Genomic DNA, 17,974 nt, shown 5'->3' with positions numbered 1-17,974 from the left:
TAACTATTGCATTATTATTAATCATAATGTTATTTAATATAATGTATATAATATTGATTACTATATGGTGTATAATAGAATATGTGTGCTATATATTACTGTGTATATAATACTAATTATTATAGATTGTATCATATATGTGTATATATATTGTGTAGTATATGTGTATATATGGTGTATTGTATATTAATAATTATATGTATGTTTATATCTATAATCTCTAACATATGTATATGTATATATATATATATATATAATATATATATATATATATATATATATTATATATATATTATATCCTCCCTCCTTATCCCCTAAACTACACACTGGGAACTCTTACCTGTTGCCAAAGGTGCCCTGTCTGTAAGATGTCACGAGGCTTATTAAGACTGCGTAAATATAGAAAAATACTTTTTATTTCCCAAAGCAATTGGTTATAACATAGAACAAAATGATTAACAAGTCATAATGGCATAAACACCGAAATCTACCCATAAAAAAACCAGTAAGATAACATTCTACCCTCCTGACTAAGGTTACACTCCCAAACCCAAAAGTGTCTTAACGTCTCGTATTAGTCAGGTTAGAGAATCCAGTTTCTAATCCACCATGGAATTGGACCCATCAGTAATAAAGATAATAGTTATGGACACATCTCCCACTTTGAACGCCCGTATCTTAAAACTATACTTATTGACCATCAAATTCTATCTTCTCACTTAGTTTTAAAACTATAGTCCTGAAATTTGGTATATAACTTAGAAAGACACTATAGAACAATCAAATAGAGCCCTTTTTTCCTTTTTTTTTTTTTTTTAGTTTTATTTTTTTTTATTTTCTTTTTGTTCCCCGATTTATAGGGTTTATTTTTTAACCATAATGAAAAATTTATATCTAGCAAAAAAATTACTTTTAGAAAAAAAAATACATTTGATTGGAGGTCTAAATCAGGTCTATAAATGGTAGTAATCCCAGGTCATAATATTATCAAGGGAGGAGATAGAATTTGAAAAATGGTTATTTTTGGGATAAATTGCCCTAGCGTCACAAACCAAAGGTCAGAGGCGAAAATCATACGCAGTTTGGAGATCTCCCAAGTCACCTTATTAAGTGGTATGAATGTCAAATTCCTGTCCTTAAAAAATGGCGTTAGCTGGCCGTCCCCCTTAATGTTATCTAATTTACACACAAAAGCTTGAAAACTTATAAATTATGTAAGAAATTAATCGAACACTTTTGCAGGGTTTCCCATACAGTGGGGCCTCGCTTAGTCGCGGATCAGCAATCACAGATTCAGTTAATCACAGGTTTTTCCTCGGACCACTTCTCAATCTATATCACTGGTATGAATCGCAGCATCGAGGGCTTGTCCGTTGTAGGCTAAGCCTCGTCCGGTTCCGATAACCAGCAAATGCATGAACAGATTCACATTATGATATTAACTGACAATAAAGGTAATAAAACCATTCTCACCTTATATATTATTGGCATATCTTCATAATATTATAGCCTATTCATGGAATAATTCCACATCATTGACATCAACGTGTAGTTGAACGGCCAGCAGAAATGTAAACATTGAGTTACGTACACTTAACAGCACCTTTGCTATTCTTAACCTTTTAGAAATGTTAATAGTAGTAGTGTAATTACAGTAATAATAACATTTAGGAAAACATTACTTTTCAATTCGAACTTCACTATTCGTTTGGTATAAGTAATCAATTCTTTTCTGGACACTGCAGTCATACAAACGATAATTGTCATAGATTATCGTATTGTTGTTTGCGATCGGCGACGAAGCGTAATGTAATAAAACCATTTTTACCTTATATATTATTGTCATATATTCATAATAAAACGCATATCTTATATATTATTGGCATATCTTCATAATAAAAAGCCTCTTCAAGGAATAATTCCTTGGGGAATGCATTTTTCAAAAGACAAAAATACACTTTACATGTTTACAGCATGCAATGATTACTTTATTTTGATGTGATTACATTAATTTTACAGTATGGTACTCTAAGCAGTACAGTAACTATTTTTTTATCATAAATGTATATTCATTCACAAAAAAATACGTATGACAACCGTGACGTCACCAAACCTAGTCTCGTTGGAACATACTATTTTTACACAATGTGAGTGGATACACCGTTCTACAAACTACATACCGATGTATTTTTACGTAAGTATCCTTTAAATTCTGTCATAAATCACTTTACTTACTTTTTTTTGTGGAGCCCAAATACTACGTATATCCCCGGGAAATTAACGAAATCTCGAATTTTATCATAGAGCAAGATTCACTAATTACTGTGTCTTCTTCTTTTCATGACTAAATGCATTTTTAGGATACACTCATTTACAAATTTTCAAATACTATGAATGTAAATAGCAAAATCTCTCTCTCTCTCTCTCTCTCTCTCTCTCTCGCTCTCCTCTCTCTCTCTCTCTTCTCTCTCTCTCATCACTTACAGAAAAAAACTATATTACAGTACTGATCTATTATTCTGTGATTTACGAAACTGCTTCAATACAACTTTTATAGTTGACTCAATGATTTTCACATTATAACAGTATACAAAAGAATATCTTATCACTATCCATGTTTCATTTCTTATCACCATAAAAATATTTAAAATACAAATTTCATTTTGTTATTCTCCAGCTAAGCTAGTAACAGTATTCTCGTCCCAAGCTATTCTCGTCCCAAGCTGCTCTCTCAAGCTATTCAACAGTTACTCTCATCCCAAGCTGCTCTCTCTCTCTCTCTCTCTCTCTCTCTCTCTCTCTCTCTCTCTCTCTCTCTCTCTCTCTCTCTCTTCTCTCTCTCTCTCTCTCTCTCTCAATGAAATATGAATTACTGTATCATAATATCATAAACTATTATGTACAAAGTTAAAAATAATAATAATTCCATTAATAAATTAGTTTCTTTTAGCAACTAAATTGTTTTCCAAAATAATTCTTTCGGTAATAAACGTGCATCAGCTGATTCTAAACGTAAACAAAAGACAAAAATAGATTTTTATTGCTGTATTTTGCTGTTTATACATTAATATTATAGTTGGGTGCTGTAATCATTAGTGTAAATCATGTTTTTTTTATCATAAATATGTTCATTCATGCAATAGATATACAATGTACTTTTAGTTTGGTGCAGCAGCCAAATCATGAAAATAGAAAGGAATTGTTAGGTAATTATACTTTTGTTTGCTGATCTGATGAAGGGGAAATTGAAGATAGGAAAGAATAACTTTGAAACTGTCTTGAATTTAGTTTAAGGTGATAGTTGAAGACATATTTGGTGCTTGAACTAAAGTTGGCAGTTATAAACATTGAAATAGTGGTCTTGGGTGGGTTAATTATTAAAGTAGGCAGTTTAATGCAATTTTTAGGGGGGTACCAGGATAACACAGGTATTTACTTATCACTGGGGGGTTCTGGGCCCTATCCCCTGCGATTAACGAGGCCCTACTGTAATTGGAAAATGTTGCGTTGGCGCATCTGTGAAATACTCGCATATTATAGTAATTAGGTTCCAATGAAAAGTTCGCGCTATTATGAATTCGCACAACTCGAATCACATAAGACTGAGGTATTACTATATTATAATGCACCCACCACGTGATCTTCAGATATTCCTACTAAAAATACTGCTACCCTCCAGAATGGTGGGTTTAATAATACATATAGAGCTCAGTAAAGGAAAGTTATGTACTCAAGTTTTTCCAATCCCTCAAAACAAAAAAGTCTGTGGTTGCCATATCTAATCAAATTCTCATGTACTTGTCCATTTTTGGAGGACAACCCTTGGAAGGCTTCCAACACATCTGCGATACAGCCAAATGTTTACTAGGTGACAAGGAATTCTGCCTCTGATGCCAGTTTTCTCATGGAAGTTAAGGACTTTAATAGAATAGAATAGAATATAAAATTTAGACTAGAAGCTAAGCTTCTGGGACCTATGAGGTTATTCAGTGCTAAAAGGGAAATTGAAAGTAAAAAGGTTTGAAAGGTGTAACAGGAGAAAATCTCACAGTTGCACTATGAAACAACTGTTACAAAAGGGTGGAAAGTAAGATGGAAGGAAGTCCATGAATGGAAGTATAGTAAAAGGAATGAAAGGGGCTGCAGCTAGGTGCCAAAGGGATGCTGCAAATAACCTTCAGTAATACCTATGTATACTGCATGAGGTGCAACAAGGATGAGCCCTTCCACACTCTTCCAGACAGAGACTTTGTCTGACTGGTTATCCAACTGCTAGGCAGAAATTGTGGTTGCAGAGAAGACATTCGGAATTACCCAAGAGGGCAAATTCCCCAATGGAATCTAACAAGGAAGGAGATATTACAAATAACTTCAATGTGGCAGAGGGAGTCAGTGCAGTACTTGCATAGACAACCTAAATAAAAATAACATCTTAACCCTGTCTTCTGTGGGTGAGGTAGTAGAGCCCCTCCAGCAGATATGTCAGTTGACTCTGTCCATAGGGGGTTTCAGCCGTAGGATTAAAGAAAAGAAAAGAAGCTGGGAGTTACCAACCTGGAGAGCTGTAAGAACACCTCTCTCCAATATAAACTCAAGTTCAGGAAAAAGCTATCCTTATCTTTGAAATCTTATTACCCAGAACCTACTACAGCATAACCATTCCTTTGGGGCTAGAAGAGCACTTTTGCCCTTTCCTGCACATGGTGAAGAGGAGAAACAAAAAGACTTGGGGGGGGGGGGGGGGGGTCTTACCCCAGGTGTCTTCTTGTAGCCAACTTCTGGGATTAGAGACAATCTATGTATGATAGCTTCTCATCTTTCCAGTTCTGAAAACTATAAGTGGATGTTGAATTTTAGCCCTGCTGATCTTTTAGTTGGTAAATGTGTTGTGACTGGTTGCAGATGGAGAAAGTTTGGCATAAAAAAGGGAACCAACCCCTGAATAGTCTGTTGGAGTCTCCAAGGGCCAAGGTATTGTCAAGGAACCAATCACTTACACAGCTCTGGAAAAACTCGGCAACCTGTTTTGTGGACTGGAAGCGGAACCAGTCCTACTATTAATATCAAGGACTTCATTCAGAAATGTTTGGGGAGTATATTGACAAAAGTGCAAAAACATAAAAGAATTAGCCAAGAATGTAAAATCCCAGGACTATGACATCTGGCCATGGATGAATATGTGGAAGAGAACCTAGAACCCATCCCTCATTCTTATAACAACAAATGTACTCCAATGGACTTTTCTGTTTAAGTATAACTATCTCTCACACGTTGATCAAAAGGTGAGTTCTTTAAAAATTTGGCAACTGGATTAATTGAAAATGAATAGTTTCAGAAAATTTCCTTATATCACATTTCCAAAACTTGACATTGCTGTTTGCTGAAGTTAGGTCATCACAAGATATTTGTAACTTACTGCTGACCTGCATTTTCTACATACAGGTATTGGTTTTGTATACTATTCATTGGGTTGCAACTTTGGCTGCTTTACTGGCATCCTCATTTCCTCTCATGGCCATATGGGCGGGGATCTACTAATGTATATCAGCATTTAAACCAGCTTCATACAGTTTGTGGAATGTAAATCCAATTTGCTACACTAGCAAATTTTTAGGACATTAGTTCTGAATGGTTGCAAAAGAATGTCCAGAGTCACTTGAAATAACAAAATTCTGTGGGGAATATTTCTAAGAATCTCATATGCTGAATTTTCCTTCAGTTAGGCTGGGAGAAGGAAAACAATGCTTAGTAAAGAGAGTGGATTTGTTTTATCAGTTGTAATGGCAGCAATACCTATGTCATCAGTGATTTGGAACTATCAGTATAATTCCATAATGCTGATCTTTGTATCTCAAATGTTTGATTGAGCTCCCTTATATATTCAGGAGTACACATACGTACATGAATATTCTTTGGACAAACAATGTACTTACTGGTAAGAGGATGTTCTGATCTTATGGGCACTCAAAAGAGGAGCAGTTCTTGTTCTGGAATAAACCTAAAACTGTTATTGAATGATTCATTAAAACAATAAGCTCTGTCTAGTGTTTCGGATGGTTATCTATGTATTTATTTAGTGGGGGAATCATTTACTTTTATTTTAGTTCTCTTTGCAGTTATCAGGACACAGTTGAGACAGTGGGGTTCATGGCTTTAAACCTGTAGTCATGTATAACTGGAGAAGATTTAAGAGCCCAAGTGTACATTCTAAGCACGTACTTCAATCTGAAAAACCAGCTAATCCAAATATTTGGCTTCCACATTCTAGTACTGTTAATACAACTGCTTGATGTTCAACAACATTAACACTTTTGATAACTGATAGTAGTGAAATACAACTATGTACAGGGAACCTCGGTTGTCGGCTATTCAGTTTTATGGGGCTTGTCTAGCGCCAAGAAATTGACGATTTCTGGTGCCATAACGGGCAGAGTTCCAGTTATCGGCGCCAAATGGCACCAATAATAGAGTTGTGGCGCTATAACATACTTAGCACACTTATGGTGCCGAAAACTGGTTATCGGTGCCATAAGCGTCATTATGGCGCCACAAGTCGCCGAGTTTCAGTTGCATAACGGCGGTTTTTGCTTATCAACACACCCCTGGGAATGGAACCCCCGCTGATAACCAGGGACTGCCTGTAAAAGTCACACAAAGAGCAACAGTTTGCTGCAGTATGCAGACAAAAGAAAAACACAACCCAAAGCAAATTTGAGTTAGCAAAGCAAAAAACACAACCCAAAGCAAATTTGAGTTAGCAAAGCAACAAACAATGGTAACTTGCGATAGACTAACAAGTCAACACCTGGTACATAATCATTAACTTATCAATGGCCAAACTCAAAAGCAAATAAAAGAGTACACTAGAAATTATACAAGCTAAGCAAACACAGCATTTATCTGTAAATATAAATACAGACCACTTTTTCTATTATTTTACAGCACACGCAAAATAAAGTACTATGTATGATAAAATGGACCTCAAATTTGGATTATAGTATGTGATAAAACGTGAAAATCAAAATTGGCTTTCACCTGGGATTGAAGTACTTCAAGCTAGTTGAAAAAAAAAAATTGCTACCTGGAAACCCAGATCCACTGTGAAGCTGATGACTTGGCTTTGTTTAAAAAATCATATATGTTTAAAATTCATCAAGTTCTTTCAACATTCCACAAGCTCATAATCTTCAAGGCTAGTGGACTTCAACAAAGTGACTTGGTATAAGCTTGAGATATATTGGATATCCACATTTGCATCTGTCCGCTTTTTTATAAATCCGCATTGACAATTTCTTAATATCCACATCTACATTAGCATTGCGAGCAACATCTGCAGTTTGAGATGTGGATAGGAGAATATCACCCCCTGCTCAGGGTTAAATAATTCATACTCATACATTATAGCCAAAAGATTTTTGTTTTTTTGTTTTTTGCTAAATTTGGCTTTTTTGTTTTAATATACAGAATATATGTTACACAATTACACATTTCATACAGTATATACTGTATAAGTAGCTCTGTTACAGCATATTTAAGTAATTTCATGTCATTTACAGCAGTTATATTCATAAAGGCAGGGTACTGAATTTTTTTAGGGAACTCGCTCTCTCGGTCTCTAATGCGATGAATGGCTTAGAGTTTTGTTACCCTTATCATGCAATGAGCATGAAATAACCCTGTGCTAGGACGACTAAAATGTTCGTGTATTGCTGTTACTATTTGTACGTTCACATGAAAGTATATGTACAAACATACACGAATATCACTTGTTTCTACTTTAAATTAGTACATCAAATACTGTGGTAACATAATATTTGGCTGAAAAAAGTTTAACATTTAAATATATCTAAATTATTTAGATTTACAAAGGATTCACATCCGCGAGGATATGGTCATCAAATATCCGCATCTGCAGCTGCATAAGCAAATTTAAAAGACTGATATTTGCATCCACATCCACAAATGTAAAAAAAAAATTGGAATGTACACCCACAAATCTCATTTTCAGACATCCAACACATCTCTAGTATGATAAGCAATTTACTTGTACTCACACTACCAAGTACTGCATGTACAGGTGCATACAAACCATTTTAAATTTAATAATGGAATAAATGTGTTCATAAGATAGACTGATCAAAAATTTAAAAATAGAATTCTTTTGTTAAAATGAAGTCAATTACAAACCAGATTTCAAAAAAATACTGAATCAGGGATGTATAACCAATCATTCAAAGTACAACTTTTTTGAAAGAAATAAGCTTCCAAATTTTAAGACCAATCAACAGTACATATTTAAAGTTGACTCTTCACAGGTATGCTATTTGACTTATTTTCATTATTGTTATTGCTCTTCTCCACAATATGATGCCACAAAAAGCTCCGTATTTTTTCCCAAGCCTGTACCTGACTGATAGTGTGGTATTTTGCACTGCCTCCCCAGCAAATACATCCATAAATACTGTGTTGGAAAGAAGCAAAACAGTGCGGGGAGTAAGGAGGTTCAATTATGTGTCCTGCACCAGGATATGACTCAACATGATAGCCATACTTGTAACTGTGAGATGCTAAATACCGATGGGCAAGCTGAGCATGGATTTCAGAAGCTACGTCTCGATCGTCTGCCCCAACGATGAAAAGAAAAGCCGCTCGACTCTTTTCCATAGGAAGCACGAGCTTCTCCACTAATTTACGTTCAGGTCTACAAGACAGAGGCATCATAACTCCAGTGTCAGTCAATCTTATATAGTCATATCTTAGATCAAATGCTGGGTAAACATGGTCTTTTACTCGCATACCAATCTCAGCTGGTGCACAATAGCCATTGATACAGACACAGGCAATGACAGAAGGTACGAACACAGCCATTGATATAGCCAAATCTCCCCCTTTGCTAGTACCTATGGCACCTACACCAAAATCAAGAACCTGTAAAATATACAAACTTTATAATAATTGTTCAATGATTAAAAACCTCTTTACTTTAGATGAATGCCCTAACAGCAAAGTCATGATAGTCCCAAGTTCTTACTTCTTACTCAAATATAAGTATAAGAACAGTCCAAGAAGGAACCATATTTTAAGGGATGCAGTTTTAAGAAAGTATATTTTAATTCACTGGGACAGCTATGAATTTCATATTATTACAAATTAGGGACACAGGAGAGAAGAAGAAAGTTCTATGATCCTTTCATTTTTCCCCTTCACGGTTTAAACAAAATAAGCAAATTTAAAATGCTTTCCATATTTCTATATCACCTGCATTACAAGGAAAGGACGGTTCTTCAACCTTAAAAAAAATTTCCACAAATCTTATTAAAAACCATTAAATTCAGAAAAATAAAGATTAAAGCTTCATCTAGCTGCCATCTCTCAAGAACAGAAAAATTCTTTTTAATTCTTTCTGATTTCAAAATACTTTTTGGTCACTCACAGAGGTATAGGTATTTCATCTGGGAATCTTTGCCAAAGTTGCTTACAAAATAAGAAAAAAATCAGTAACAGCTGAAATTGGCCTGATTTATCTGTTACTTTGACCAATTTCAACACAATTTTCTGTGCTATGGTTTTCTTTACTTTTTCAATAATTATTACATTTACATATTACAGGCAGTCCCCGGGTTACGACGGGGTTCTGTTCTTGAGACGCGTTGTAAGCCGAAAATCGTTGTAAGCCGGAACATCGTTAAAAATCCTAAGAAAACCTTACTTTTAATGCTTTGGGAGCATTAAAAACTAGGTAAACTGCATTATGTCATTTTCACCAAACAAACCTTCAAATATTGATATTTTGCATTTTTGGTGTCATATTTCTTGTGCCAGATGAGCATTGTAGGCGTCGTAACCCTGGAAATAATTTCTGATGAATATAATTGAAAAGTGCCTTAACCTTGGAACGTCGTAAGCCGAACCCGTCGTAACCCAGGGACTGCCTTAATTTATTGTTATATGTATTAGTATATCAGTACACAGGAATTCGTCAATCTATGTGGACAGCGGGAAGTCTCTCATAACAATATAAAATACAAAAACTTTTGATAAAATACTCTAGGTTCATGTGGTCAAACACCTTACATAGCTATAACAAACAAAACTCAGTACTCTAAATGAATAAAACCTGGCACCTTCCTGTCATTTAAAAATCAAAGAAGGATAACCAACAGCACTTTCCCATTTGAATGACTCCTAGGCACTTTCTTTCTCCAAACAGTCGTCGTTTCATTTTGAAAAAAAATTAAGGTACGACAACTACGTGCCAATCGCCAAACAACACATTTCAGAGCAATGACGGGACAGACTTTTGACTCCTTCCATCAAAAAGGAGGCCTAAATCTTATCTCTTGATATTCCTAACCCAACATCAGGTAAAGTCAGTTAATACTCACAGTGCATACTGTAGTTTAATGCATTCCTATGCAAACAAACATGCCTCGTTTGACTTATGCTAAAACGAGCTTTGACGTAGGAAACAGCCGATTGCAGAAGTCAGCTACCATAACTAACACAAGTTTATCAAGGGTTGCGTTCAGGTTGATGTGTTAAAAATGTGCTAATTTTCATTGGTGGCTTCCATAAATAAGAATAAAATAAATCTTTACTCATCTTTCACTCAAAGGGGAGGAAAGTTTTACAAAAGTATGCCACTGAATTTAAGATTGTCCCTGTGGCCGACGAACAAACACAATGTGCAGGCCACAAAACATTTTGGAACGGGCAAAAGCAAGATCAGATACTGGTGAAATCACACCTCTAATTCAATTAACTTACTGCATTTATAAAACAAGTACAGTAGTACCTTGTACTTTGAACTTAATCTGTTCCACAAGGCTGTTTGAAGTGCGATTTGTTCGAAATATGAAACAAATATCCCCATAAAAAATAAAGGGAATCAGGATAACTCGTTCCAGCCAATCCAAACAGTCCCCCTTTTCACAAGTTTTCTATTCATAATGTGTACAAAAGTTAACTTAAGAGTGTAGAGTAATGAAACAGTGCATTATATGAAGTAAAATTTTCTCAATTTTATTATTTCTATGTACGATTTACAAACTGTTTGGTAAAAATGGTGCCAGCTGGCTGGGGGATGGAGGGAGGAGAGACAGGAACCCTTTGAGCGAACCAAATTGGTTGCAGTATGCAAAGGTTGATAAAATAAATTTTATTCACATATTAGGTACAAAGACAATCAAAGGAATCGATAGTGTGTGTATGCCTGATTGTGTCAGAGAGAGAGAGAGAGAGAGAGAGAGAGAGAGAGAGAGAGAGAGAGAGAGAGAGAGAGAGAGAGAGAGAGAGAGAGAGAAATCAGTGTGTTTACACTTGGATCTTACATCATGAAAGAGATTAATTATGCCACAATACATCAACTTACTGCTGGCAAACAGCAGTTTTAAAACAAACATGAGGTTTTTTGCAAACAAATAAGTAGTAAGTCCAGAATGCAAGAAAAGGAAAGATAAAAAATTTTCACAAGGAAGCCGTTTCAACGAACAATCAGAAGCTGAAAGCGGCGCCAGTTTGCTTATAACAGAGCCGAGTTACTTTTGCAGTAGTAAAATATCGTAAGAAGCATTTGTCACTATATTGGTATGTATTTTACCATAACAAAAATAAGTGATTCGAGAAAATTTAGTGTAAGTGAAAGAAATAGGCGAATAACCATCCCAGACCAGCTGATAAGTCAGTGGGAAGCAGAGCCATTCCTCTCTCTCTCTCTCTCTCTCTCTCAGCGCACCGAACAGACTCGAGAAAGCCATTTTTTTACTTTTTACTTTATTGCATTTGTTTTCATGTTTTATCATTATGTTAAATGTATTGTGAAATAAAAATCACAGTTTTTGGAAGTAATATTTTTCCTAACTATACAAACCTGAGGTCCTTTGCATAAGGAATTACTTTCAGCGTAGCTGGAATTACGGCCGTTAAATTCTTGAACAAGGTGGTTAGGCAGTAACTATCGTGTGGCAAGCAGGTAGGCTAGCCTGCCTGGATGTAAACACTCCACTTTGCCTTTCGGCCCAGGTTCAGATTGAGGGGTGGCATGAGGTGGGCATGAATGTAAAGAACCCCAGGTTTGTATAGTTAGGAAAAATATAATTTACTCCCAAAAATTGTGATTTATTCCTACACGATATTCAAACCCTTGGTCCTTTACATAAGGAAGACTCACTGATTGGTGGGAGGAATATGAGTCAGCCTCTAGAACTGACTGGAGTTCTACAAACCTAGGCTGCTACTCCTGGTCGTAAGAACGAGGAGGAGTGCCCTGCCTCTGACACCTTGATCAGAGTATAGGGGCTGCATGATCAAGAGTCAGACGTCTGGGCCTTTTCGAAATGAGCGAGGAATTGTAACTCATCCAAAAATGGGCTATGAAGAATATTGGAGTCGGAGGCATTAATGCAAAGTTCTGGGAAGGGTTTGCATTATTACCAGTCTCCTTCCTCCCCTTGCTAGAGGAAGGAGCGGGATTGCTTCTATGATTCTGATAAGAAACATAAAAGGATGCTGTGTGTGTAAGCTTACCGCATCAATCGCCTGACCAGCCAGTGTAAGTTCGAGTCCTATCCTTAACCCGAAGGAAGAGGAGTGGAAGGACGAGGTGGGGAACGTGGAGAGGCCAGTCACTCTTGCATCCTTCTTACCTCTAGAACTGCACACCGTAGGCGAGATGCAACTTGTCCTCTTGAAGGAGCTGGGTAAGCAAACACAACCTGCAAGCATCCACCACCAGTCCAAGGAAATGAGGTTCCAAGGACCTGTGGGCAGGCCTGAAGGGAAAGATAAATATGGTCGCAATGAGATCTTATCTATCTTCCTGTCCGACATATTCTTCGGAGTGATGACAAGTACCCATCCACTGGACTATCCAACTGCAGAGAAGTCTCTCACGGTCTCGTAATATTCCGCAACGGAGAGACACCGACACTCCATGGTGGGTGTAGTTCCTTATGGGTACAAGAACACGCCAATAGGACAAAGTAATGACTGGTCTGGATCAACCAATACAAAGTCCACAGCATAGCTCATGACTATCTTGGACTTTTCAACAGCTGCCGACTGACTGCGCTCGGTGTGAGGCGAGCAGTCATGCATCCGAGACATAGTCACATGACACTCGCCTTTTGAAGGGTTATGCCGAGAAACCATACAAATCGTCAATCTTGTTCGCCACCGATGTTGGGAGACGAGATGATGATTCTCTCAAGGCATGTGCCCATCAGACGATAGTCAATTGCCTTCTAAAGACCGAGGTCCCTGATGGCAAGACAGAAGTTCTCATTGTAGTTGAATCTCAACTACGGAGAAACAATACTATATGCCAGTGAAAGACTAAGGTGAATACGGGCCTACGTCTTCACAGCTGAATCAAGAGAAGTTAACTCTCAAGATTCTGAACGTAGAAAAAGTTCCATCGATGACACCAACCAGTGAAGACGGCTTTAATCCCAGTTGTTTTAAAGAGGACTGAAAACGCTAAACCGCTATTTCATTGCTGTTCATGAGAAGTAGGAGTTTGCAATGAAAGCGGAGCGTCTTTCAGTACTGAAAACACAGGGACTGTACTGCCTGAAGAACAGGTTCTCATGGGCTGGATCAGGGAGGACACTTCTATTACTTTGGAAGTAGAGCTGGCAGGGCAGGGAACAGGCAAAGTCTTCAGTTATTCATCTACAATTCGGGGTGAACAAAGAAATAATTGCACACCTACAAATTACAAGATGTATTTAGAAGACAAACTCAGATGTCTGAAGAAATCATTCTGCGTCATCGCAGCGGCAGGTGCAATGAAGCGGAAGACTAGGCTCCAGACTTCTGTTACCGTGAGGTAAACAGAAAGATGATAAAGAGTCTAGTGAGATATCTCTGTCTGAAAATTATCGCAATGGCAAAAGGCAATGCAGTAGAGATGGTCATACACGTATGTGAGAATTCCAGCCAACCAGAGACCTAAGTCTGTGACTGCCGGGCAGAGATTCGATTTGGTAGTCAATCATCGCAGAGGCAGAGAGACAAAACCCGACTGAACTATCTCAGAGAGCCAGCAGGACTGGCTGCAGCAGGCAGGGCTGGCAGGCAGCCCATACACAGCTAGCTCTCGCTCACTTGTCATCCTGAGTTACCAGGTACAGTGGTACCTCGAGATACAAAATTAATCCGTTCCGAGGCGCCTTTCGTATCATGAGGTTTTCGTATCTTGGACCACATTTTACATGTAAAATGGCTAATCCGTTCCAAGCCCTCCAAAAACACCCCAGTAAATTTCATAATACAGTGGACCCCCCGTATTCGCGTTTTCCAGATTCGCGGACTCACACATTCGCGGATTTCTCTCGGGAACGTTTCCCTGCATTATTCGCGGAAAATTCGCGCATTCGCGGTATTTTTCTATGATAAATATCCACAAATTCCTGTTTTTTTTATGAATTTCATCATAAAATGCCCTTTTTGTGATAAAACTATTAAAAAAACCATGTAGGAAAATTTTTAGTGGGTTTTTCTTGAGTTTTAACTAACAAAATAGGCTGTTTTTAGCATTTTTATAGGGGTTCCAAACATTCGCGGGTTCTAACTATTCACGGGGGGGTCTGGTACGCATACCCCGCGAATACGGGGGACCACTGTAAAGGTAAATTGACCTATAAACAATGAAATACTACAACAATTTGGACCATTCAATAAGTAACTTAATAATAAAAATGCAAAACCTGTAAATAAAGTCTATACTATTAGTGTACAAGAAATATTATTACTGTAACGTAAAATGTGGAAGCTTACCTTTTGAGTGAGGCTATCTCCGAAAGTGGCAGCAGAGGAGGAGGAGGACAAACGGCAGATACGTACACTTAACTTTACGAAACACACAAAAAAATGTCAGAAAAACAAACTAAACTTTACAAAACACATTAACAAAAATGTTATTGTCATGATACAATAAAGTTTTATGCATACTTACCTGGCAGATATATAATTAGCTATAGACTCCGTCGTCCCCGATAGAAATTCGAATTTCGTGGCACACTCTACAGGTAGGTGTCAGGTGATCTACCGCCCCCGCCGCTGTGGCGGGAATAGGAATCATTCCCGTTTTCTAAGACAGATTTTCTCTTCCACCTGTCTCCTGAGGGGAGGTCGGGTGGGCCATACACCGTATATATCTGCCAGGTAAGTATGCATAAAACTTTATTGTATCATGACAATAACATTTTTATGCATTCAACTTACCTGTCAGATATATACTTAGCTGATTGGCACCTTTGGCGGAGGGTAAGAGACAGCTAATCTACTGAAATAGACAGGAAACAACATATGTTGTAGGTAATAAAATTAAAAACCTTGATTCCTACCTGTGTTAGCGAAAGACTTCATGGCTACTGCCTAGGAGCCCGTATCGCTTCAAGAGCCTCAGCGAGGTAGTGACCTCATGCTAAGAGTTCTTGATGGTCTGTTTTACAGGGGTCTTACCCACTTACGCAGAAACCTTAGGATCTTTGTCAATGGGGTCCTATCCGCTTACATGACAAAACACCTTGCCTATTGGCATGATCATAGAGCACGACACTAATCCCGATCACCTGATCCTCATTGGGGTTAGTACTAAGATTGAAAGGAGTCATCCCCGAACATCCTTTCAAGCAACCCACAACTCAACAACAATATTAAAACTAATTATTAAAAATATTAAAAACAAATTTAAGGATCAGCGTCTGCTCCATTTCCCAGCATAGTATCCGCTGATACATAAGGTCCAAGAGCGAAACATTTATCGTATGTTATTCTAACATCCTTTAAATAGTGGGATGCAAATACTGAATTGCACCTCCAATAAGTTGCTGCTAAAATGTTTCTCATGGACATATTCTTCGTAAAAGAAAGGGAAGTTGCCACAGCCCGGACTTCGTGAGCTTTCACTCTCAGCAGCTTTAAAGAGTTCTCTTGGCAATTCCTATGAGCTTCGGTAATTACATTTCTGACAAAAATTGCCAGTGCGTTCTTTGACATAGGTCTCTTGGGGTTTCTTACCAAACACCAAAGACCTTGTCGACATCCCTGAAGCTGTCTCTTCTTTTCTAAATAAAATTTTAAGGTCCTGACTGGGCAAAGGGACCGATCCAACTCTCTTCCTACCAGAGAAGAGAGTCCCTTGACTTCGAAACTTCTAGGCCAAGGTTTAGAAGGGTTCTCATTCTTTGCTAGGAAAGATCCTGGAAAGAAATGACAGCCGAGTCTTTTCTAAATCCCACCCGAGAGTCCAAAGCATGCAATTCACTGATCCTCTTAGCAGTTGCGAGAGCCAACAGGAATATGCATTTGCTAGTAAGATCTCTGAATGAGATTTTATCTATAGGTTCGAACCTGTCCGACATCAAGAACTTTAGGACAACGTCCAGGTTCCAACTCGGGAGAATCGACGATCTCAATTTCTTAGTCTCGAAAGACCTGATGAGATCATGAAGATCCTTATTATTCTCGAGATTCAGCCCTCTGTTTCTAAAAACAGCTGAGAGCATGCTCCTATATCCCTTGATAGTTGATACGGCCAATTTGGATTCTTCTCTTAAGAAGAGGAGAAAATCCGCGATTTCGGTTACAGAGGTATTGGAAGAGGACAGCTTCTTCGACCTACACCATCTACGGAAAACTTCCCACTTCCGATTGGTAGACCCGCAGGGTAGAGGCTCTGCGGGCTCTAGCAATTGAAGTTGCCACTTTCTTTGAAAAGCCTCTCGCTCTGACCAGTCTTTCGATAGTCGAAAGGCAGTCAGGGAGAGACTTTGGATGTTTTTGTGGAACCTCTCGAAGTTGGGTTGTCTGAGCAGATCTGTCCTGTCTGGTAGAGATCTGGGAAGTCCACCGTCCATTCCAGTACTTCTGTGAACCAGATTCGGAAAGGCCAAAAGGGAGCAATTAGTCATTCTCATTCCCTCCGATGCCACAAATTTCCTTACTACTTCCCCCAGCAATTTGAATGGGGGAAAGGCGTATGCGTCTATGCCTGACCAATCCATGAGGAAGGCATCGATCGCTGTGGCTCTGGGATCTTCTTCTAGCGAGCAGAAGTTGTCTATTTTCCTGGAGAGGAACGTGGCAAACAGGTCGATCTGGGGTCTCCCCCAGAGTGACCATATTTGTCTGCAGACTCCTCAGTGGAGCATCCACTCTGTCGGGAGAACCTGGTTCTTTCTGCTCAACCTGTCTGCCCTTAGGTTTTTTACTCCTTGGACAAACCTTGTACGCAGAATACTGCCCCGTTCCTCTGTCCAGGTTAATAGAGCTCTTGCTATTTCGTTCAGAGAGAAAGAGTGAGTGCCCCCTTGATTCCGGATGTAAGCCAGAGCTGTGGTGTTGTCGGAATTGACTTGAACTACCACCCCTCTGACTTCCGCTTCGAAGTATTCCAGGGCTAGATGAATTGCCAGGAGTTCCTTCGCATTGATGTGCAGAGTAGTTTGTTGTCTGGTCCAAATACCTGCTACTTCCTTTGGACCCAGTGTTGCTCCCCAACCTGTTTCCGAGGCATCGGAAAACAACACTCGGTGAGGGTTCCGAATCAAGAGGGACACCCCTTCGTTCCTTGTTAATGGGGTTAACCACCACTTTAGGTCGGATTTTATCCCCTGTTGGATGGGAAAAACGTCTGACAAGTCTCCTGTCTTTTGACTCCACATCCTCTTTAGATAAAATTGCAGAGGTCTGAGATTTAATCTTCCCAGGGAAATGAACTGCTCTAACAAGGAAAGGGTGCCCAGCAGACTGGCCATTCCCTCGCCGAGATCCGTTCTTTCCCTAAGAAGTTCGAGATCTTTTCTAAGCCTTGAGTAATTCTGTCTTGAGATGGAAACGCCCGAAAACCGAGAATCCATCTGTATCCCCATAGACTATGTTCTGTCTGGGGATCAATTGTGATTTCTCGAGGTTCACGAGCAGTCCCAGAGATTTTGTCAAGTTCAAAGTCTTCTCCAAGTCCTTCAAG

At 38.4% G+C, this 17,974-nt stretch overlaps 1 protein-coding gene across 8 annotated transcripts in view; it reads right to left on the bottom strand.

Annotated features, from left to right (window-relative positions):
• Positions 1-17,974, bottom strand: part of LOC135205703 (acyl-coenzyme A thioesterase 1-like) — a 107,885-nt gene that overhangs the window by 29,972 nt on the left and 59,939 nt on the right. The window contains exon 7 of one of the 8 annotated variants that reach the window (XM_064236700.1): positions 8,552-8,928. The exons of 6 other annotated variants lie outside the window; for them this stretch is intronic. In XM_064236700.1, the coding sequence (XP_064092770.1) occupies positions 8,552-8,928 (377 nt within the window). The remainder of the gene's footprint in view (positions 1-8,551; positions 8,929-17,974) is intronic. One more of the 8 variants, XM_064236701.1, reaches the window with a different exon arrangement.

The sequence above is a fragment of the Macrobrachium nipponense genome, chromosome 24, assembly GCF_015104395.2.
Source record: "Macrobrachium nipponense isolate FS-2020 chromosome 24, ASM1510439v2, whole genome shotgun sequence".
Classification (NCBI taxonomy): domain Eukaryota; kingdom Metazoa; phylum Arthropoda; class Malacostraca; order Decapoda; family Palaemonidae; genus Macrobrachium; species Macrobrachium nipponense.
Note: the sequence above shows the minus strand (reverse complement) of the source record. Positions and strands in the feature narration are given on the sequence as shown.